The following is a 24,885-nucleotide window of genomic DNA, read 5'->3' as shown; positions in this document are numbered from 1 at the left end:
CCGCTTCATCCTGCTTTCTGCTGAGGGCCATTTTTGACTTGCTTCTTTGAGACCCAGGTGTCCCACCTGCACAGGCAGCTGGATTACTGGGTGCTCTGCACATCCCAGCTTTCAGCCATGTGAGACAACCAGCAGTGCTGTGGTGTATAAAGCAGTGCATGTAGGTGATGGGGAAGTGACCGGGGACATGGGAGTCACTCTACAGTACAGCACAGAGGTGTTTTCAGAAGTGGTGGATGATTTGGGAGGAATCTCTCCTCTCAGGTGTTTCTGTTCAGGGCTGGGATTCATCTCATCTCAGACAACTGCAAATACCCTGAGCTGGGCACTGAGGGTCTTGCAAATCCATCAGAGAAATGGAGACCTAGAAGTTCTCGTGCTTTTCCACCAAGGGCAGAGGGAGCTCAGGTACACCCCTGGTTCATATAGGTACAGACTAGAAAGCTGGAAGATCTGAATTTCTAGAAGACTCACATCAAACTGAAATGGTGCCCAAGACACCAATGGCACCCTACTTAACCAACAGCACCTTCCTGCTGTCCTCTCCCACCTGTACCCATCTTGCTTCTCATCTGTATATGGACTGTAAGGCTGACAGCAGCAACCACAGAGATTCTCTTTGGGGATGGCTCTGGTTCAGAATGTTAATTTGCTTGCACAGTACCCACAGTTAGATGAAACTTGCTCCCAAGTAATAGAACTCCCCATGTTTCAAAAATATCACCTCTCCCATCAAAACCCACAATGCATATACCTACCCTCTCTTCCCAGCTTGACGTTTTGACTTATGGAAACCACTGCAGAGCTCCAGGACAATTTTAGGTGCCTTCTTTTCAAATTCTAGGCCTGGCAGCCCATAATCCATGTTTTCCCCTGAAGTCCCCCCAAAAGATAGCTGAGCCGTACCTCTTTGAGGACCAGCACGCACTTGCCAGGCCCGACAGACTGAGGTAGCTCTGCTATTCTGCCTTTGTTTAAATATGGACCTGAGAAGCAGCGGTGGTTGATGTAGAGCTGGGGGCAGCAGTATCTCCCATTGATGGTGCCTGCAAGGAGAAAGTAGCATTGATGTGCGTGTAGCACTTTTGTACAATAAATCAGGGGCCCTTCTTCTTCCTCCTAGATGTGGGGAGGAGGGGAGAAGAGTAAGGGAGGCACAAAGAAGTCTTCCCTGGGGCAGGAGGTAGAGAAACCTCTGCTATTTGAATCCCTCCAACACGAGAAAATCAAGTGCTTTTAATAGCAACTGATTTGGCTGCACACCCTACTGAGAGGAAAATTGGGAAAGGATTTAATTCATAACACGACCAGAGGCTCTTTCAGAACTTGCATCGCACATGGATATGAGAGACTCAGGTGTAACTTTCCAGAAAGGGAACATATTAGCTGCCCCTCAAAAACGTGGCATCGGCTCAGGGAAAAAATTCAGGTGGAGAGCTCTACAAAGCCCTGTTCAGTCACTGTCCAACCCAGTACGTGCTGTGGTGCCACTCCCCTGATCAACATGGATCTACACAGCAGCTTTCTTCATCTGGGCTAATTACTCTGGGATCCCTTATAGCCCATGGACAGAAATGGGTATTTCTAGATGTGGTTCATGTGCCATCCAAGTGGTTATCCACTTTTTGGTCATCATACCCCAAAAGAGCCTGTTTCTCCCCATTTTATCATAACAGGACCCTGGGATGCTGGGTCAGATGCGTCCTGCAGCCTGGTAAAATGAAGTGAGTTAAAACCTGCCCCTCCTGCAGAGTCCATGTGATTAACTGGATGAATATCACACTCTCAGAACCTCCCACCACTCTAAAGGGGACCAAAATTAGCCGTTCGCAGAAGCAGCAGCCATGCTACACAGGCTTGATGCCAACACAGGGACCCGTTACGTCCTGCTGTAAGCAATTTCATCGATGCCAATTAAAAAGTCACATCCATCTCCACCAGGGCTTCATTAGCCTGGCCCTAACATCATTAGCTGAAACGGGCAAGCTTCAGGGAAACTCCAATAACCCCAGCAAGACACTGCATTTGCACATGGAGGACTAGACCCTCCAGAACATGCTGTCCACCAGAGACTCCTTGCACTGTTGGTGGGTTCACACCACCTCACACCCCCTGAGGATGTGGTCTCATCTCCCCATCCATATAAAACACTCCTTCCCTTTTTGGGGTCATGCCCCTCCAGACAGGCCAAGGGTCCTTGAAGTAAGGATCCCACTGGTACTGAGCAGTCTTACCTGTTGTGTCTGGCTGAGGAACCGGGCAGAGGTCATGAGGTATTTTCTCAACAGGCACTGTGGATGGCAACCTGTTAAACAGCAATTCAGAGTATTTAACAGTGCCATATACACATACATATATACCATTTAATAGTATTTAATGGGGCAAAGCATTCAGGACCGACTGAGAGAAAGCCCGGGACCTGTCTGGACTGAGGAATGGAGATACCTCAAATGCAACCCAGATTCCACGCAGTTTATCATAGCCCAGGGCCTGCAGGGCCTATAGGGCCTATTGCTGAAGAAGGAGCCAGATCCACCACTCCTCCAAAAGCGTACTCTGGTCAGTGACTTTTAGCCCTTCAGGCTACAAATGTTCATGCTTGGGTCCCTTAAATTCCCTTAGAAATCCCTTAAAATCCCTTAGAAACTGCAAGGACTAGATAGGGAAATGCCTTCCTGGTACACGTCTGTCTTCCATAAGCATCCCTTACTGGCCATCAGACACTGGCTACACAGTCCCAGCTACTAAAATATTTCTGTTTCAAGGATTTTCTTACATGTTCACAAACATTTTAGATTTAAAGGAACCCCCTTGGCAATTCGGCTGCAGAACCTGGGCAGTAGTTAGCAAAGTCACCCAGTTGCTCTGGATTATCTCTCTGGAAGACTGGATGCATCCCTGTGTAAGTATCACTTTAAATATCAAAAACTTACTGCTTTTCTGGTTGCACAACTGCAATCCTTCTCTTCCTTCGCACTGCAAAAATGAAGCAAGGAGGAAAAAAATAGTTTGGTACCCTTCTGTCCTATAAAGTATACTCATAACACATAAAAAGCTGTATAAATGCACTGACTATAAAACGACTTCTAACACAATGAAATGGTACTTAATTACTATCACCATCTCCTCTTGGTATTTTTTAAGTAAGTCACTACATCATTAAAACCTACTTTAAATATGTAATAATACATTTAATCTTTCCTCTGGAATGCTAATATCGTGTTTTATGGGATCAGTATAAAAAAAAAATTAAAAGAAAAACACAAATATTTTTCCATACAGAAACACATATGGATAAGATTACATTTTACAAGCATGATTACCTCCAGCATAATTTATCCCTAGCTATAAATTGCGATAAGGCTGCATAATGTTGCCATAGCAGTATTCTCCCAAATTAGGCCCCGGCTGCCTGATTTTTAACTTAAGCATATTTAACTCTTCAAAAGGTTTGACACATTTTAAAATTTGCCTTTCAGATGTTAATTAATATAAACAGCGAGGCTAATTTTTCGTCTGGTGGCTTGAGATGGGGGTTGGATAGTTTCTGCGAGGAACAGGAGAACAACATCAAGCCACTGAGCCCCCATGAACTGCCTTCAAATGCAAATAGAAAGGAAAGAAATTGGTTTTTCTACACACTGGAGGCAGGACAAAACACTACGGACTTTACTGTGCCGGGAGAGATTTAAAGGAAACACAAGGGAAATCTTTGACCTAGTGGGGACAATGAAATGATGGGATACATATTCTGGGAAGGGGTAGAAAGACGCCAGCAAACATTTCTCAATTTAGATGGAGCAGATCCTGTTTTGGAGAGGGTGCACCTGGATATCCATTCCACCCTACATTTTATTTTTTTTTTATTTTTTTATTTTTATTTTTATTTTATTTTTCACCCCAGTGAACTTGGCGCAATGAAACCTGGTTTCACTCCGACAACCCCATCACAAACCCAAAACCCTGCGTTGTGCACCCCCACACTATCTTAAGAACCTTTCTCAGCGCTAAAAATCTCATTTTCAGAGGGACAGATCACACAGACAAGTGCAAATTGCATAACACCAGTGCTGCAGAGTCCAATTGCTAATTAGATGTATTACTATTTATTACACATACAGCCTGGTTACCAGTCTGCTACCTAGGTTGGTAGTTTCAAAAATTGGATTATAGACATAAGACAAACTCCCTGATAGATCCTTTCATGTAATATCTATGCTGCTTGAGGTTTCCATGTACTTACAAACAGCTTTGTGTGGTGGAGTTAGGTTATAAGCATTCGCTTCACACCAGCCAACGGGGAAAATGTCCATAGACTCTACATCAACTATGTACTCTGGAGAGGGCATCTGTAAACCTATAAACACAAATTTATAATGTAATTTAGACGTGGGAATACCAAGCTCAGAGCCATTCGAGCATTCATCATGAACCAAGGGAAGCAAATGATGGAACATGTAAAAATAAATCTGCTTCCCCGCATCAAAATCAGGCATCATTTCATCTTCAGTTTTGCACAGACAGCAATGATAAGGCTGTTGCATTCACAGTGCAGTGTGATTCCAGAGGAAAATCCCCATTAAGAGCACACTGAGGGTGCACAGTGAAGCAGCCAAAAAGCCAGTAAGGTTAAACAGGCATGACTTTTCCCAGCAAGATGGCTTGATTGCCCCCTTGGTTTTCGGTAGAGTTGCACAAGCAAGTTAGAAGGAGGCCAGTTGGGTGCTTGCTTTTACTGGTGAGAGAGCAAGAACACAGGCTGTAACAGGATCATAAAATCACAGAATCGTAGAATGGTTAGAGTCAGAAGAGACCTTAAAGATCATCGAGTTCCAGCCCCCCTGCCATGGGCAGGGACACCTCCCACCAGACCACGATGACAGCTGATGTGATAGCCTTTTATGCTCCAATGCCCCCCCTGAAGCTTTTTCATGTAGTTCTGCCCTTGAGTCACTGCTTTCAAGGGTGGGAGGTGCCACCTTCTGTCTAGAGGTGCCATGAATTCTCCTACACTACAACACAACCTGATCACACAAGGGAGAGGCTGTAAAAAAAAAAACCCAAGTGGGACAGATGCACTAATATCCCTGGCATAATACTGACTCCAAAACCCCACTGAAAATCTCTGCTTAAAGCAAATCTCTTCCAGTTTGGTTATTACGTCTCCTTTAGAAGACATTCTCCTGTCTTTGGTTTATGTGGGTCGCACTCAAAGCCCATTGCAGCAAATGGAAATAATTCCTGCTGGCTTTGAGTTCTTTTGACAACAACCCTGGCTCCTGAGTCAAGACACCATTTGATTACTTCAATTCAAGTCCATCTGCGCTGGCACAGCCTGGTCAACAACTTCAACTCCCTGGGACCTACAGCTCCAGCACCAGCATGAGATGATCTCCTAATAAAAGACACCAAAGGATCAGCAGCTTCCCCTGCAGCATCCTTGCCTTTGCATCTGTTACAGCATCTTTGCCTCCTGCTTAATGCAGCAGCATTTGACTGTGCACAGCTAGATGGCTACAGGGAACTACCCACTAATGAATGTTCATCAAGGGGCTTGTGGTGTAATTGAAACAGTAATTGAACTTTGCGATGGGAATGGCATCGAGGCTGAGACACAGCATTTGGATCAATCTTGTCTCCAGTAATAAACTTGCTGCACTTTGAGAGCGTGTGGCTGTATCAGAACCCAAAGGAAGCAGGAAAATAGGTGCTGGTGCTCACACTGCTGGAGGAAATAATTAGAAAAATGAAATCATGATGTCTGCATAGATTCATGACTGTCTTCATGGTATTCATGCATTACACGTTGAAGATGCAGTCTCTATTTCACTAGGAGGTGGGGAAGGGAAGAGGATGGGATCAAGGCACATGATACAGGACACAACCAGCTCATTTGAGCAGCTGAGCCTCAGTGCAGGGTGTCAGCAGGGTGCCATTTCCTACAAAACCATTTCCGTCCACCAGAAAATACCAAGAGGTCACTGCTCAGTTTGAACCTGATGAAAGCTGCACTCACAGCTGGCCAAAACATTTTTGCCTAATGCCACAAATCCAGGAAAGCCACTGAGGTGAGACCTGCTGAAATCAGTGGCAAGACACGCACAAAGTGAGCAAGCCCTGGATCAAGCCCTCAACAGAGCACGACATCAATGCAGTCCCCACTGAAATTTCAACATGGGAAAATCCATTATCTACATTAGTGTAGCTGTTCTACAGTGTTATTCTGACCCAATAAACAGATCAAATGTACAACAATAGACGTGACAGGACAATTTTGTTTTTAAAGTTTACAGTTGCAGCTGTTTTTCTCTGGAGATATTCAAAACCTGCCTGCATGCGTTCCTGTCTGACCTGCTCTGGGTGACCCTGCTTTGCCAAGAGGGGTTGGACTAGATAGTCTCCAAAGGTCCCTTCCAAACCCTTCCCATTCTGGGAAGCACCATAATGTCAGTTCTACTCCAACACCGCTGTTCCTCTTGTAAGACATATTCACAGCTACTCTGTCCTCCTGGGTACTGCTTCTTCCCTCTGGCAATTGATAACCCTGCCTTCCAACACCTTGCTGTTCCGTTTGGCCTCACTCATATAAGTGGGAAACAGCTTGTTTGAGACTCATTAGTTTCATTTGCTGCATTTTATGCCGCCATCTTCTCAGGCTAAGAAATGTCCGTGAGACTTGAGAGGTTAAATGGAAAAGAAGGGAACAGGGAGATGGGGAATAGGGTGAGGAAAACTTCCACCTCCTGCTACAGATCTTGGGAAGAATAGACCAGCAACTCCAGAAAATTCTCAAAGGGAAAATCATGGAAAACCTCCCTGGAGAAGTGATTAGCAAAAGGGTTCTCCTCAAATTCCTATGCTGTGCAGGGAGTGTACATTATTACTTGTATAAATTCACACCAGAAAGCTCCAGCTTTAAAACCTAAAATGAACCAGTAAAAATTAACAATGCAGATGATGAGTAATAAAGTAGCAGAAAGCGATGGGATGCACACAGCCTCGGATCCAGCCCCGTGCTTCCCCTTCCACCGCGGGGGAACTATACTGCCGCTCGTTAAACGCTCGCCCTCGAGTTTACAGAGTTTTTGCTACTGTACAAGGCGTGATTTATTAAGCCATGTTCCCTCATGTCTAACTCGACGCCGCTTAACTACTGCGTCCCTGTTTTATGGCGGCAGTTGGGGCTGTCAAACAGCGAAACTGGGAGGGCAACAATGAACGCTTCAGAGGCGCCCGTGATAAATGGTGGGACCCGAGGTCCTCGGCGATGGGCTCCCATGGTAGTTGGGGAGTCTTGCTGCTACCAGCATATAAATAATCAGTTAGAAACAATACTGTATTAATGGAGTCCAAAAAAACATGCCACAGTTCAAGCCACATTTACTTTACAACTCTGCAAGCAGGGTTTTGTGTGGGTTTTTTTTTTTTTTTTAAATGCCTAGTTTTAGCATAACACTGTGCATACTGTAATCATGTACTTCAGCAGCAGCAAAGAGTTCTTTTTATTTTTTGCAGTCTTTTGCATCTTTTCCTTTTACTACAGATCATTCTATTCCTGGTATTGAGATATAAAACAAGTGTAAAGCATCTATATATCAGAACTCAAAAGACAAGGCGTTGCACACAGGGGTCTTTTTATGAAAAGTTGTAAAAAAAAACATCCTTTAAGAAATTAAAAGAGTAAAAGGTAGAGGGAAAGAGACGAGGGTGAGGAGCAAGGTGGGAGTGTGTGGCCCTCTCCCTGCCTCCATCCAGGGTCTTTGAGGACTAGTTGATTTAAAGACTCAAGAAACAGCACTTCCTATTCACTATAATGGGCAAGGGTTTAGTGAACACTGGGTCCCTTTGAAAGTATTACAGCTTAGGGGGAAGGAAAAAAAAAAAAAAGAAGGATTTCCAAACCCCATAAAATCTGCATATAAAAGTGAAGGCACCTTCAAGAAGGGGAGTTGCCAAAATGGGTCAGATTCCTTGACCAGGTGGGTCTGAATTCAACAACAGCCTTAGTTAGAACTGAATTTCAAACAAGGGTTGATTACAGCTCTTTAAAAAGATATATTTGCCCCATGTCCAGACCAGGCTGCAGATGAGCTTTAGCTATCTCAAGTCAGAAGGCAACCAGTTATCTCAGAGGAAAAAAAGCCCCAAACCCATCTCTCCTACACCCCCCACCTCTGCTGCATCCAGGCCACACGCCTGCAGCTCTGCTCTCCCCAGGTCTCAGCCGGATCAAACCATAAGGCTTAGCAGCAAAGCATGAACAATTCGGCCTGCCAAGCTTTAGCTCAGGAGGAATCTCTTTTCAGGTAGCAATTGAGTTATAGATCTCTGAGAATGGGATTTATCACAGGGGCATCGGGAAAGCCTTGTCTACCATATAATGCCGCTTTTGTAGAGCTAAACAGCACAGAACTTCTGCCGCCCCAAACCCAGCTCTCCTACATCCCCCACCTCTGCTGCATCCAGGCCACACGCCTGCAGCTCTGCTCTCCCCAGGTCTCAGCTGGATCAAACCATAAGGCTTAGCAGCAAAGACATGAGAAGCATGAACAATTCAGCCTGCCAAGCTTTAGCTCAGGAGGAGTCTCTTTTCAGGTAGCAATTGAGTTATAGATCTCTGAGAATGGGATTTATCACGGGGGCATCGGGAAAGCCTTGTCTACCATATAATGCTGCTTTTGTAGAGCTAAACACCACAGAACTTCTGCCTTTCTTATAGTTTAGAGCAAGCTGGTAGCATAGATGAGGTACTTTGTGTTACCTGACAATGTTCTTACTAACTTTAAGGGCTCTGACTAGAGATGTTTCCTCTTGTACAAATTGCACTGCACATTGTGAGATGCTGAAACACTTCTTGGGTTATTATAATCAATGCAGGACCATGCTGAAGGTTCTGTGCCAGGTGATGATGAAGCCATACACTGAGTATCAGCCTGGCTTCCACTGTCTTCCAGCCCCAAAATGCTGAAAGCTGAGCATCTTGCAAAGGAGGGAAGGTGACTTTTGTGCAGATCGGGCCTTAGACTTCATCTCACATGGGATCTTTGCAAGAACCCCTTGTCGAGACCCCTGTTCCTCTGTCCTTTCCTTAAATCGTATTTCCATTAACCCTTTCCTAGCTGTTTCACCCCAGAAGGGCCAAGATAAACTTGCATTCATCTCTGAGAATAAGGGTTCCCACTGCTTTTGCAGAAATGATCTTGACAGCAGCCCGGATTTAGGGCACTTCAGGAGACTTACTCATGAGCCATCATACTGCCCACTACACAGGCCAGCAGAGAAGACATGGGTGACTCCTTTCCTCCCTCCCACCTTCTGCTATAGAGCTCTCATTGAGCAAGAGGGTGTCACTGACTTAGCAAAGGAAAGACTTGTTCTGCGTCCTTTTGATTCTGCTCTCTGCAGGACAACTCCACAACCTGGAGCCCAGCACAAGCTTCATTTCTCCCCATCCCTTCTTCCAGTCAGGAGACTGGGAAACCAACAACACGCAGTACTCCCTGAGCTGCAGAATATGACTAAGCCTTGCTTTCCTCCCAGCTCACTGGGACAACATGCCATTGCATTTCCTGGAGCTGTACATAGCAGGTATTTAAGAGATGCTGCTCTTTCATCAGCCCAATCTTTCAGGGATGCATTGAAACATCTGGTGGCATCTATCAGAAATGCATAAGCAGAACTTCACAGTATCTACCTACCAGCATGTAACTGCTGGCAAAGGGGTGGAGGTATTTTAATATCAGGTCTCCCAGAACCATCATTGTAGCTAAACCAAATGCATTTTACTTTGCAAATGGAAGAGTTCCAGCAAAATGTTGACTTTTGACTGTGTTAGGGCTGGCAGCACAATAGACTGCCTTATACATTCATCAAGAAGCAGAAGTACAGATCTTACAGAGGTTGGTGATGAGGAGAACTATGGGCCATCAGAGGTGCCTTTGATATTTTCATGATTCTCCAGAAGGAACAGCATATATTGCAGAAGTTTTACAGACTCAGGTAAAAAAAAAAAGAACTGAAAGGAAGAGGAAGGAAGCGAGGAATGAGGTTGCAGGAGATCCCATGAGGGCCTGTTGGAAATCACAATGGAAGTCTCAGCCACACGAGTGAGGCAAACATCCAATCCCACGATGGAGGTCTATTATGATGGCAGTTTCTACCATCGATGGAGAGCATGCTGATAGAGCCCACATGGATTGGAGGGGTCTCAGCCACACGAGTGAGGCAAACATCCAATCCCACGATGGAGGTCTATTATGATGGCAGTTTCTACCATCGATGGAGAGCATGCTGATAGAGCCCACATGGATTGGAGGGTGGAAGGTCTTGTGACTCCCTCATGGAGAGAGAAGGGAAATATAATTCTAAATAACATATGATTGGTCAATGTGTAAAAAAAAGAAAGGGTGTAGAAAGCAGTACTGTGCAGAGGATGAAGGACAAGCTTAAGAGAGGATTTCAGTGAATAACACAAACACAAGAAGCCTTTATAGCACATACCTTCAAGGTGAAGCCACATTAACCGTCCTTTAACTGAGGTGATAGAAGCGACACAAATCTCTGCAGGGTTCCTGGGGTTCACTGCCTCCAGCTTCATGTTCTTAGTAAAGCCACGGCTGAAGGATGTCTGAAAGAGTCAAGGACCAACACTGAAGCATGGCACTGCAGCACTGCATGACTTTAATTAGGCTGTCCACTGGGAAGCATAAATTTAGCATGGTTTGCTTTCCACTGGAAGTGCTGGATACACAAAAGAACACCAAGGCATCCAGATTCAAAATGGAGCTGCCCTGGACATCCATATGAAAAAAAAAATATCAGGAAGCAATGTATTTCATAGTTTACTCCAATCCCTATCTCCCAGAGGCTGGGAGGAGGTTACTCCACACCAGCTCCAAGTATATTTGAATGCTTGCTGGTGATGCATTTGCTGGCCACTGTTGGTGACAAGATTGCTATAGAGGGGGTTCCCAGATCTGCTGCACTTGAGCACCTCTCACCTTGCTAGGAGAAACCTTGTAAAGCAAATAACCCATCTTGCTGACACCAGAGAAACTTCTTCACACATTTAGTTTCCCAGGCTGACTGAGGCTGGAGAAATTTGAGTAACCTATTCAAGTATGATTTTCTTTATAGAGTATTTTAAGCTCAATGTACAAGGTCCTTCTCTGTAGACTTCAGGTACATAAGTCGATTGGCTCCACGTGGGGGTAGATGGAGCCAGTTGTGTTTACTGCTACAGCAGTACCTCTGTATGCTTAAATAAAGGACCAAAGAAATAGGTCCTTCATGGGTTATCTGAGGCCCTCCCACTCCTCTTCAGTGAAAAAGCCAGGCTAGGTATTACAGCAATGATCCTCACATGAGAGGTCCTCACCTCAGATAAGAAACACAGGACCAAAATGTGGGGTCATGAGCTTGCAACAATACAGCATCCCCCATTGTACTTAGAGTAGGTACCACTGCTGTAGGCTGATTTATGCCTCGGAAAACTGCTTCAACCTGAGGTTGGCCTGGCCATGTGATAGCAGCAGCTGCTGACCAGTCCTGCCAGCTCCTGCCAGAACCAGGATGGCTCAGCCCCACCATAACAAACCACTGCTCCTGTTTATAGCCATTGCAGGTGATCCCAAGACCCTACAACACTCTCCAAAACCACCTCCACAAGCCAAGCTACAAGCTACTTTCATCCTTACCCTCTGTAACTTCCAGTGTCCTCTCTCCCTTCACTTAAGGTCAGCCCCTTCCCGATATCCCCACCACCACCATCCCTCAAAATGCCTAATGCAATACCTCTGGCCGTGTATTTTCCTTCCCTCTGTCCCACCCATTCTGCAACACATCAGGTCTAAGTGTTTGCATCTCTCTTTTTTGCACGCAACAGCACAAAAAGGTTCCCCCTCTTGCCTAATTTTGACTATTTAGGATGGGTAATACTTGTCGCTGACTTAAAATGACACCAATCTCCCATGCAGCATCTGAAAGCCAAACTGAAATTCAACCCTTCTGCTATTTGTACAGCACCTAGGACCATGGGCACTTCACCACAAACAATCACTGGGAGCTCTATGTGAGACTAAAAAATTCTGGATTTGGTCTTTTTTTTCCCTCAAGAAAGCACTGCCAGTCTCAAAAACTGCTTGGACCACCACAAGCCTTGCTCAGCCTTGTTCAGACTCACCCTGTAAAAGCTGCCCATGGCCAGAACTGCAGAAAAGCAGGGTGAGTTTGTTTAAATGCCTTTTATGTTGCCTAACAAGGAAACGTCATTTATCATCACACCGGTTCCTTTCATTGCAATTCGGTGCTGGAGGCTAATTTACACAGAATCAATGGCAAAACAGTTAGCTGGGAGTTTATTTTACTAAGCATTTGGTCATGTCAATCCAATTCATAACTGCCTCTCCTTGTTAAATATCCCCCCTGGGGAAATAGTTACAGCATATCCACTTCCAGCATCACGTCTGGCTGCAGGAGTGGAAGATGTGCTCGCAATGCAGCTTCCATCAAAGAGCCGCTCGCAGCCACGAAACAAATGGACCGACCTGCCAGGGGAGGCTGCACAAGGGACAGCAGTGAGGTTGCACCTCTCTGCAGAGAGCTGTGTTATCGAGAGTGAAAGAATAACAGGCACACGTTCATCTGATGAATGTTTCCTTAAACAATAAGAAAAAAAAAAAGAAAAAAAAATGTGCTTCGAATTGAATCATAGAATCCATCGTCTAGGTTGGAAGGGACCTTAAAGATCATCTAGTCCAACCATCAACCTAACTCTGACAAAAAAAAAAAAGAAATAAATAAGAAATATGCAATTTAAAAAATCACTAAACCATATTCTTGAGGACCACGTCAACTCATCTTTTCAACACCTCCAGGGATGGTGCCTCAACCACTTCCCTGGGCAGCCTATTCCAATGCTGGATAACCCTTTCCGTGAAGAAATGTTTCCTAATATCCAACCTGAACCTCCCCTGGCACAACTTGAGGCCACTTCCCCTTGTCCTATCTCTTGATTTAATCTTTGGAGGATATTACGCAGAGGCTATTCTCAAGGCTGCCAGCGTTTAGAGCACAGATCCATTACTTGACAAAATGAGGATGGACATAAAGAAAAGGGAGGGGCGCTTGCAGAAGAGAAGAAATGCAGCAGTTGTCCCACTCTGTTGGTACACCACAGCGTTGCCCAGCTTCCCTCAGCGGTTTTGGAAATCTTAGCTTGAAGTCTCTTTGAGATATGGGGTTTTGCACAGGATGGCACAACAAATGGGGCAAAGAAATCCTAACTCTGACTTGATCCCCAGGTCAAACTCTGTTGATGACACAGATCTTCTGAATTCATCAACAAAAAGTATTCAAATTTATAATTTCACCATCAAAGGTCTGTTCCAAGCCTGGCAGCCCTCAGGCCACCACAGACGAGGAGGACCATTTCATAGGCTCTGACTCATGGAAAAACATGTCTTGTGAGATTGTCTCAATTCTGCTTTTCATAAACACTCTGTACCCCAGTCTCAAAACCACTGAGTACAGTGAAAGCCTACATAACCCCCAGAGGAACCTGCTTGTCCACCATTCACAGCACCGCTTCATTTTGCAAATCCTTCTGCACTCATTTTAGGTACCATCACATTTTCAGTTAGTGATGAGATCTCAACTTCCATCAGCTGATGGGAGCATGAAGAGCTCCAGGTTATTGTAAAAGGCAGAAGGCTACATCTGCCTTTCACCAAGTGATGAATACCTGCTGGATCAAGCCACGCCAGATTGTCATTATCACTGAATCACAGAATCGCCAGAGTTGGAAGGGACCTTCTAGAGATCATTTAGTCAAACTCCTCTGCTAAAGCAGGAACGCCTAGAGCACATCACTCAAGACTGCATCCAGGTGGGTCTTGAAGATCTCCAGAGAAGGGGACTCCACACCCTCCCTGGGCAGCCTGTTCCAGTGCTCTGTCACCCTCACTGTAAAGAAGTTTTTTTCTCATATTTGATTTTTATTTTTTTTTAACACCACATTACCACAAAACAGCCTGAAGAAGATTGTTTCCAAAGCTCTGAATATTGGTGGCCTCCAGCATAATGACAGCCTCAAGCTCACTCTCATGCCACAGTTGCTGAAGCAAGGAAGCAGATGAACTGTCCCAAACACCAGAGCATCCATGTGTGTTAATCACCTTCCTCACATTCTGAGCTCAACAGTTCCAACCATAGCTTTTAAATTCCTTTAGTTTGGTTAACTGTATCTCATTGGAAGCCAGAAAAAACACTCAACATGTGAAAAGGACCAGGTGATACGCAATTTTTTAAACCACTTTATGGTTTTTTTTTAATAGCACTTGAATTACTTGTAACAGTCAGTTGAGATCCTTCTTGTGCTAGGTGCTGTACAAAAAATCAGAGAGGAGATGAACAGCAGGAAAGCTAAATTAATTAGATAAAGAAAAGAGTAAGATTAACATTTTTTGTTTTTCAGGGATAGAGACCTGAAACGTTTCTGCAGCTTCGTCCCTAAGACAGACTGATGCTGGCCTGGGGGAACCTCCCAAAGGTTTGCTGCAGCTTTTCCGTGCAAGCAACTGTGTTTCACATGGATCAATAGGAGCAAAGCAAAGGCAAAAAGAAAGCTTACATTTCTAAAGCACAGGTGAGGCGCTGCCTCCGCTCCGCACTGCTTCTGGTAGTCTGCCCAGTCAAAGTCCTGGCCAGAGTAACCTGCAGGATGACAAAAGAGAAAGTGCCATCAGCCTCCACCTCACACCAGAGACAGAGCACAAAATGGGCCCCAAGGTGACGATCATTTGTGTTTCAGCATCCCATCCCACCTCAGTGAATTGCAGAGTATCAGCAGGCAAGTACTCTGGATGCCTGTTCATACAGCATGAGAGCCAATGACAACACTTCTCCAGCCCCAACTCATACATCTTCTTCATTTCACTTTGAAAACTTCACATCTTCATTAAAAAGTAGTAAAAAATGCTTATTTCCATATTTTCCCTTTCCTGTGAGCGTCTTCCATGCTTTAGTAAATCCATAAGTACAAAGAAGTGCCACTGTCCTCATTTTTTCCGGTGGGACTAGTCATGGACTTCTTTCTCTTTCCTGAAGCTATCTAGAAGATGGGGTTATGGAGCTGGACATCTAATGTCCCTCGGCAGTGTACAGGGAGCGCGCAAGCCCAATCAGAAGCTGATCCATCCACTCCCTCAAAACATAATAAAGTCTCCCTCAAAGAGATAAATTCCCCTCTCTCTTCATTGCTCTGGGTGTACCCTACACCCTGGACTGATTTTCCAGCAGCTCAGGGTACAAAAGCTGAAACATAGTAAGTATGTTATCCAAGATTGTATGGAAATCTGAAGCAGAGCAGGAAAATGAGTGCAGATTTCCCAGCTCCCAGACTAAAGTTCTCCACCACAAAATGATCCCTTGAGCCTCTGCTTCTAGGAAAAAAAGGGAAGCAACATTGATTTATATGAGCATCTCCCAAACAGTCCCATCACAGAGAGACAAAACAGATCTCTGCTCATCCATTCTTCTTACTTGGCTATTTAGGCAATACATTCTTGGGATAGAGAAGGGGTTTTGTATTTTCTTTTTGAGTTGTTGTTTTTTTCTTGTCTGCCTCTTAGTTTACATTTTTACAGAGATTGAAATGAATGAGCACTAATCCTGTCCAGGGCCTTGTGATGGCATTGTCAATATTGTAATAAAATTACTGCAGAACTACTCTCACTGGAAAGTTTTAGGAGTCACCTAAAAGCCAAATTCTCCCCTCAATCTCCCTTCCTTTTGATTCTGCTCTCTGCAGGACAACTCCACAACCTGGAGCCCAGCACAAGCTTCATTTCTCCCCATCCCTTCTTCCAGTCAGGAGACTGGGAAACCAACAACACGCAGTACTCCCTGAGCTGCAGAATATGACTAAGCCTTGCTTTCCTCCCAGCTCACTGGGACAACATGCCATTGCATTTCCTGGAGCTGTACATAGCAGGTATTTAAGAGATGCTGCTCTTTCATCAGCCCAATCTTTCAGGGATGCATTGAAACATCTGGTGGCATCTCTCAGAAATGCATAAGCAGAGCTTCACAGTATCTACCTACCAGCATGTGACTGCTGGCAAAGGGGTAGAGGTATTTTAATATCAGGACTCCCAGAACCATCATTGTAGCTAAACCAAATGCATTTTACTTTGCAAATGGAAGAGTTCCAGCAAAATGTTGACTTTTGACTGTGTTAGGGCTGGCAGCACAATAGACTGCCTTATACATTCATCAAGAAGCAGAAGTACAGATCTTACAGAGGTTGGTGATGAGGAGAACTATGGGCCATCAGAGGTGCCTTTGATATTTTCATGATTCTCCAGAAGGAACAGCATATATTGCAGAAGTTTTACAGACTCAGGTAAAAAAAAAAAGAACTGAAAGGAAGAGGAAGGAAGCGAGGAATGAGGTTGCAGGAGATCCCATGAGGGCCTGTTGGAAATCACAATGGAAGTCTCAGCCACACGAGTGAGGCAAACATCCATTCCCACCATGGAGGTCTATCATGATGGCAGTTTCTATCATCAATGGAGAGCATGCTGATAGAGCCCACATGGATTGGAGGGTGGAAGGTCTTGTGACTCCCTCATGGAGACAGAAGGGAAAGATAATTCTAAACCTCAATGATTCTATGATTCTATGATTCTAAATAACATATGATTGGTCAATGTGTAAAAAAAAGAAAGGGTGTAGAAAGCAGTACTGTGCAGAGGATGAAGGACAAACTTAAGAGAGTATTTCAGTGAATAACACAAACATAAGAAGCCTTTATAGCACATACCTTCAAGGTGAAGCCACATTAACCGTCCTTTAACTGAGGTGATAGAAGCGACACAAATCTCTGCAGGGTTCCTGGGGTTCACTGCCTCCAGCTTCATGTTCTTAGTAAAGCCACGGCTGAAGGATGTCTGAAAGAGTCAAGGACCAACACTGAAGCATGGCACTGCAGCACTGCATGACTTTAATTAGGCTGTCCACTGGGAAGCATAAATTTAGCATGGTTTGCTTTCCACTGGAAGTGCTGGATACACAAAAGAACACCAAGGCATCCAGATTCAAAATGGAGCTGCCCTGGACATCCATATGAAAAAAAAAATATCAGGAAGCAATGTATTTCATAGTTTACTCCAATCCCTATCTCCCAGAGGCTGGGAGGAGGTTACTCCACACCAGCTCCAAGTATATTTGAATGCTTGCTGGTGATGCATTTGCTGGCCACTGTTGGTGACAAGATTGCTATAGAGGGGGTTCCCAGATCTGCTGCACTTGAGCACCTCTCACCTTGCTAGGAGAAACCTTGTAAAGCAAATAACCCATCTTGCTGACACCAGAGAAACTTCTTCACACATTTAGTTTCCCAGGCTGACTGAGGCTGGAGAAATTTGAGTAACCTATTCAAGTATGTTTTTCTTTATAGAGTATTTTAAGCTCAATGTACAAGGTCCTTCTCTGTAGACTTCAGGTACATAAGTCGATTGGCTCCACGTGGGGGTAGATGGAGCCAGTTGTGTTTACTGCTACAGCAGTACCTCTGTATGCTTAAATAAAGGACCAAAGAAATAGGTCCTTCATGGGTTATCTGAGGCCCTCCCACTCCTCTTCAGTGAAAAAGCCAGGCTAGGTATTACAGCAATGATCCTCACATGAGAGGTCCTCACCTCAGATAAGAAACACAGGACCAAAATGTGGGGTCATGAGCTTGCAACAATACAGCATCCCCCATTGTACTTAGAGTAGGTACCACTGCTGTAGGCTGATTTATGCCTCGGAAAACTGCTTCAACCTGAGGTTGGCCTGGCCATGTGATAGCAGCAGCTGCTGACCAGTCCTGCCAGCTCCTGCCAGAACCAGGATGGCTCAGCCCCACCATAACAAACCACTGCTCCTGTTTATAGCCATTGCAGGTGATCCCAAGACCCTACAACACTCTCCAAAACCACCTCCACAAGCCAAGCTACAAGCTACTTTCATCCTTACCCTCTGTAACTTCCAGTGTCCTCTCTCCCTTCACTTAAGGTCAGCCCCTTCCCGATATCCCCACCACCACCATCCCTCAAAATGCCTAATGCAATACCTCTGGCCGTGTATTTTCCTTCCCTCTGTCCCACCCATTCTGCAACACATCAGGTCTAAGTGTTTGCATCTCTCTTTTTTGCACGCAACAGCACAAAAAGGTTCCCCCTCTTGCCTAATTTTGACTATTTAGGATGGGTAATACTTGTCGCTGACTTAAAATGACACCAATCTCCCATGCAGCATCTGAAAGCCAAACTGAAATTCAACCCTTCTGCTATTTGTACAGCACCTAGGACCATGGGCACTTCACCACAAACAATCACTGGGAGCTCTATGTGAGACTAAAAAATTCTGGATTTGGTCTTTTTTTTCCCTCAAGAAAGCACTGCCAGTCTCAAAAACTGCTTGGACCACCACAAGCCTTGCTCAGCCTTGTTCAGACTCACCCTGTAAAAGCTGCCCATGGCCAGAACTGCAGAAAAGCAGGGTGAGTTTGTTTAAATGCCTTTTATGTTGCCTAACAAGGAAACGTCATTTATCATCACACCGGTTCCTTTCATTGCAATTCGGTGCTGGAGGCTAATTTACACAGAATCAATGGCAAAACAGTTAGCTGGGAGTTTATTTTACTAAGCATTTGGTCATGTCAATCCAATTCATAACTGCCTCTCCTTGTTAAATATCCCCCCTGGGGAAATAGTTACAGCATATCCACTTCCAGCATCACGTCTGGCTGCAGGAGTGGAAGATGTGCTCGCAATGCAGCTTCCATCAAAGAGCCGCTCGCAGCCACGAAACAAATGGACCGACCTGCCAGGGGAGGCTGCACAAGGGACAGCAGTGAGGTTGCACCTCTCTGCAGAGAGCTGTGTTATCGAGAGTGAAAGAATAACAGGCACACGTTCATCTGATGAATGTTTCCTTAAACAATAAGAAAAAAAAAAAGAAAAAAAAATGTGCTTCGAATTGAATCATAGAATCCATCGTCTAGGTTGGAAGGGACCTTAAAGATCATCTAGTCCAACCATCAACCTAACTCTGACAAAAAAAAAAAAGAAATAAATAAGAAATATGCAATTTAAAAAATCACTAAACCATATTCTTGAGGACCACGTCAACTCATCTTTTCAACACCTCCAGGGATGGTGCCTCAACCACTTCCCTGGGCAGCCTATTCCAATGCTGGATAACCCTTTCCGTGAAGAAATGTTTCCTAATATCCAACCTGAACCTCCCCTGGCACAACTTGAGGCCACTTCCCCTTGTCCTATCTCTTGATTTAATCTTTGGAGGATATTACGCAGAGGCTATTCTCAAGGCTGCCAGCGTTTAGAGCACAGATCCATTACTTGACAAAATGAGGATGGACATAAAGAAAAGGGAGGGGCGCTTGCAGAAGAGAAGAAATGCAGCAGTTGTCCCACTCTGTTGGTACACCACAGCGTTGCCCAGCTTCCCTCAGCGCTTTTGGAAATCTTAGCTTGAAGTCTCTTTGAGATATGGGGTTTTGCACAGGATGGCACAACAAATGGGGCAAAGAAATCCTAACTCTGACTTGATCCCCAGGTCAAACTCTGTTGATGACACAGATCTTCTGAATTCATCAACAAAAAGTATTCAAATTTATAATTTCACCATCAAAGGTCTGTTCCAAGCCTGGCAGCCCTCAGGCCACCACAGACGAGGAGGACCATTTCATAGGCTCTGACTCATGGAAAAACATGTCTTGTGAGATTGTCTCAATTCTGCTTTTCATAAACACTCTGTACCCCAGTCTCAAAACCACTGAGTACAGTGAAAGCCTACATAACCCCCAGAGGAACCTGCTTGTCCACCATTCACAGCACCGCTTCATTTTGCAAATCCTTCTGCACTCATTTTAGGTACCATCACATTTTCAGTTAGTGATGAGATCTCAACTTCCATCAGCTGATGGGAGCATGAAGAGCTCCAGGTTATTGTAAAAGGCAGAAGGCTACATCTGCCTTTCACCAAGTGATGAATACCTGCTGGATCAAGCCACGCCAGATTGTCATTATCACTGAATCACAGAATCGCCAGAGTTGGAAGGGACCTTCTAGAGATCATTTAGTCAAACTCCTCTGCTAAAGCAGGAACGCCTAGAGCACATCACTCAAGACTGCATCCAGGTGGGTCTTGAAGATCTCCAGAGAAGGGGACTCCACACCCTCCCTGGGCAGCCTGTTCCAGTGCTCTGTCACCCTCACTGTAAAGAAGTTTTTTTCTCATATTTGATTTTTATTTTTTTTTAACACCACATTACCACAAAACAGCCTGAAGAAGATTGTTTCCAAAGCTCTGAATATTGGTGGCCTCCAGCATAATGACAGCCTCAAGCTCACTCTCATGCCACAGTTGCTGAAGCAAGGAAGCAGATGAACTGTCCCAAACACCAGAGCATCCATGTGTGTTAATCACCTTCCTCACATTCTGAGCTCAACAGTTCCAACCATAGCTTTTAAATTCCTTTAGTTTGGTTAACTGTATCTCATTGGAAGCCAGAAAAAACACTCAACATGTGAAAAGGACCAGGTGATACGCAATTTTTTAAACCACTTTATGGTTTTTTTTTAATAGCACTTGAATTACTTGTAACAGTCAGTTGAGATCCTTCTTGTGCTAGGTGCTGTACAAAAAATCAGAGAGGAGATGAACAGCAGGAAAGCTAAATTAATTAGATAAAGAAAAGAGTAAGATTAACATTTTTTGTTTTTCAGGGATAGAGACCTGAAACGTTTCTGCAGCTTCGTCCCTAAGACAGACTGATGCTGGCCTGGGGGAACCTCCCAAAGGTTTGCTGCAGCTTTTCCGTGCAAGCAACTGTGTTTCACATGGATCAATAGGAGCAAAGCAAAGGCAAAAAGAAAGCTTACATTTCTAAAGCACAGGTGAGGCGCTGCCTCCGCTCCGCACTGCTTCTGGTAGTCTGCCCAGTCAAAGTCCTGGCCAGAGTAACCTGCAGGATGACAAAAGAGAAAGTGCCATCAGCCTCCACCTCACACCAGAGACAGAGCACAAAATGGGCCCCAAGGTGACGATCATTTGTGTTTCAGCATCCCATCCCACCTCAGTGAATTGCAGAGTATCAGCAGGCAAGTACTCTGGATGCCTGTTCATACAGCATGAGAGCCAATGACAACACTTCTCCAGCCCCAACTCATACATCTTCTTCATTTCACTTTGAAAACTTCACATCTTCATTAAAAAGTAGTAAAAAATGCTTATTTCCATATTTTCCCTTTCCTGTGAGCGTCTTCCATGCTTTAGTAAATCCATAAGTACAAAGAAGTGCCACTGTCCTCATTTTTTCCGGTGGGACTAGTCATGGACTTCTTTCTCTTTCCTGAAGCTATCTAGAAGATGGGGTTATGGAGCTGGACATCTAATGTCCCTCGGCAGTGTACAGGGAGCGCGCAAGCCCAATCAGAAGCTGATCCATCCACTCCCTCAAAACATAATAAAGTCTCCCTCAAAGAGATAAATTCCCCTCTCTCTTCATTGCTCTGGGTGTACCCTACACCCTGGACTGATTTTCCAGCAGCTCAGGGTACAAAAGCTGAAACATAGTAAGTATGTTATCCAAGATTGTATGGAAATCTGAAGCAGAGCAGGAAAATGAGTGCAGATTTCCCAGCTCCCAGACTAAAGTTCTCCACCACAAAATGATCCCTTGAGCCTCTGCTTCTAGGAAAAAAAGGGAAGCAACATTGATTTATATGAGCATCTCCCAAACAGTCCCATCACAGAGAGACAAAACAGATCTCTGCTCATCCATTCTTCTTACTTGGCTATTTAGGCAATACATTCTTGGGATAGAGAAGGGGTTTTGTATTTTCTTTTTGAGTTGTTGTTTTTTTCTTGTCTGCCTCTTAGTTTACATTTTTACAGAGATTGAAATGAATGAGCACTAATCCTGTCCAGGGCCTTGTGATGGCATTGTCAATATTGTAATAAAATTACTGCAGAACTACTCTCACTGGAAAGTTTTAGGAGTCACCTAAAAGCCAAATTCTCCCCTCAATCTCCCTGCTTGGCATTCGGCCTGGCCTCACTTCACAGAACATCCCTTAATGCCTTTTTCATTGACAGTCAAAAAGGGACACTCAAGATCAGATGGGAATGAATCATTTATGACAATGAAAATTGTGAATTTTTTGTAGGCAAGAAAGGACTGGAATACTGACTGGAGTCACCTATCAGTCATCCAGGTCCTAAAATGGAGGTAAACCTTTTTTAAAATAAAGTCCCAATCATCCTACTAAGGTGCAAGTATCTGGGATAAGATGGACTTCTAATCCTAGTGACTGCATACATGACAAAAAATTAATGAGATAAAGCCTTGAGCAGAGAGGGTCCTAAAAGATGCCTGTCTCCGTGGGGCATTGAAATGCATAATAATTGGAGAACTAGAAATAAACATGCACAGAGAAGTAAAAAAGGGCAATTATAGAGAAGGTTCATTTTTCATACCAAAAAAAAAAAAAAATCCCTGCACTGTTTTTTAACAACTGATTTCTACAACAGTATTGTGTTTTTGCTTCTTCCCCATCTCATTTTTGCTCTCCAGTTATTTGTCTGCCAGATACTTTAGAGCTTCATAAAAGTAAATGGAAAACAGGAGTAGAAGCACACATCGCGTCAGAAGGGGATTCATCTGATCACATACAGATGTTTGTGGTGGAGATGCCTATAGCTGTGCCTGTCACCCTGGGCTCCCTAAAGAGTCAAACGGGCAGACCTAGAGGTGATGTCTGTCCTCCTGCAGAAGGAGCAGAATCTCCCTGTGAAAGTCCTTCTTACTCTCCACTGACTCCAGAAGAAGGCAGGGTGGTGGGGACAGCCACAGCATAGTTGTCTATGTTGCCTTCAGGGACCCAAAAACCTCCCCACGCTCTGCACATTCTCTTAGCTCCCATTTAAACCCTTCGTGGACACGTTTTGAATCTTAATTGCAAGCTACACAAAATCTTGGCAGAGCGGATGGAAAAAGTATAAAAACTCGACTGAGTTGTCACCACACAACCACTGGTTGGCTTGGCCCTGCACCACTGAAATTGCTGGAAGACCTTTTGCTGTAGACTTCACTGAGAAGAAAACCTGGGAGGGCAGTAACAGAGTTTACCATAACTCACTTCATCAGCCCAACGAGGATGACTCCAAGAGGAGCATACTGTCTTAAAACAAGCCTAGACCTGGCCTTTCCATGGAGCACCATACAATCATAGAATAAGCTACCTCCGTAAGTACCTGGCATTCACACACTGTTATCCTTTAAGGCTCAGCTCAATTAATAACGTTCAAAGCCCTGCTTGTGTAATTCACCTGCTACTCCCCAACCATGTAAAGACTCATTGTGTTTTCTACCTCTACTCTCGGCATGGAAGAGCCCAGCAGCTCAACCAGAAGTAAATAAAACAATACAAATGTATTGGAGGTTTTGGAAGTGGCATTTCCTTAGAAAGCCTTACAACTAAGAATGTGAAATGTTTTTCCCCCCTCTTAATAGCTCATAAAAAGGAACAATTGTTGTTAGTCTAAAGGGAAGTGGTCTATAAATCCAGCTCTAATAAATATAAACAGCGCTTGTTCAATGTTTATACAGCAGCAGTAAATGGGTATTCAATTTTGGCACTGTACAGGAAAATACTGCTCTCTATTTCTAGTAGCAAATGTTCGAACCTCCTGTTCATGACTCATCTGCTGTATGTCTGGCTTCAACAAAGGCCCGATAGGCAAAAAGGCAAGAGACTGGATATCAAACAAATAAAGGACTCTGAACCCAAATACCCCAACCTGGCGCACTGAGAAAAATGAAATAAAATCGGTCAATTTTAAAATCAGAAAACCTCCTTCTCAACCATAAATTAACCAAAAAACCCAAGGCCAGAGTACAGCAAAGAAATTATTTTCACAAAAGGAAAAAGGTCTTCCTCAATTATCATCTTTTGCTCCATGGAAACTTCTTGCCTTTCAACGGGGAGAGCAATTTGGGCAACGCTAAATATCATCAACATCTTCTCTATTAAGGTGATGTTGGCTGGGAACACGTGAGCACTACGGAAGCAAGTGCGTGCAAGAAGGGCAAACTCTGAACACCTTGGGTCAGGTAGACCAAGTTTTGGGTGGAAATGGTGGGATTTCCTCCTGCTTCTGCAGAACTGCTCATCAGCAGCCAGGTCACACCAGAGCCTTCCTCACTTTCGCAGCGTTGCAGCCCTCTCGTATAAGTCCTGGTTATTTCTTTATCCAAAGTTGGTATTATTCTGCTCAGAGAAGACTGGGTCCCTCAGGGAGGGTCTGGATGCTTTTCACTTTCCCTCTGCTTTCTTTTTTGGTGGTTTTTGGGTTTTTGTTGGTAAAGAAGTCACTTCAATGTCTGATTATATTTTAGTGACTCAAAGAACATGTCTGCCCTTGGAAGAGGTTTTCACCAAAGGTGCTACAATGCCGTTTGGGCATGCAGCCCTCCTACACAGTATAAGAAATGGCATGCATCTATCTGCCACTTTATGCCTTTTTTTAATAGCTTCCCTCCAGGATTTCTAATCAGACAGCAGAAAGCAAACTTTATTTTTATCAGGGGAATGAGGGGAGACTACCTACACCTTCTCAAGAGCCCAGGTGGACCTTAATCACCAGGCATTTCACCAGTTACCTTAGACTTAACTGGCCAAGTTGAGAAATATCATTATGATGGATGCTACAGACAGTTCTAAAACTGTGGGCATCTAAAAGAGAGTTCATGTGCTCTTGACCCGTAAAACACCATCTCAGACAGGCTTTGTACCAGCACAGACTGGAAATTAT

The 24,885-nt window shown here is 44.4% G+C and overlaps 1 protein-coding gene across 1 annotated transcript in view; it reads right to left on the bottom strand.

Annotated features, from left to right (window-relative positions):
* Positions 1 to 24,885, bottom strand: part of SFMBT2 (Scm-like with four mbt domains 2) — a 188,246-nt gene that overhangs the window by 46,065 nt on the left and 117,296 nt on the right. The window contains exons 10-15 of the mRNA XM_014949114.1: positions 20,952 to 21,034; positions 16,823 to 16,949; positions 4,244 to 4,357; positions 2,934 to 2,976; positions 2,235 to 2,305; positions 907 to 1,046 (exon numbers count right to left, since the gene is read on the bottom strand). Coding sequence (XP_014804600.1) covers positions 907 to 1,046; positions 2,235 to 2,305; positions 2,934 to 2,976; positions 4,244 to 4,357; positions 16,823 to 16,949; positions 20,952 to 21,034 — 578 coding nt within the window. The remainder of the gene's footprint in view (positions 1 to 906; positions 1,047 to 2,234; positions 2,306 to 2,933; positions 2,977 to 4,243; positions 4,358 to 16,822; positions 16,950 to 20,951; positions 21,035 to 24,885) is intronic.

The sequence above is a fragment of the Calidris pugnax genome, unplaced genomic scaffold, assembly GCF_001431845.1.
Source record: "Calidris pugnax isolate Ruff unplaced genomic scaffold, ASM143184v1 scaffold125, whole genome shotgun sequence".
In the NCBI taxonomy this organism is placed as follows: Eukaryota; Metazoa; Chordata; class Aves; order Charadriiformes; family Scolopacidae; genus Calidris; species Calidris pugnax.
The sequence above is the reverse complement of the archived record's forward strand: the minus strand, read 5'-3'. Positions and strand labels throughout refer to the sequence as shown.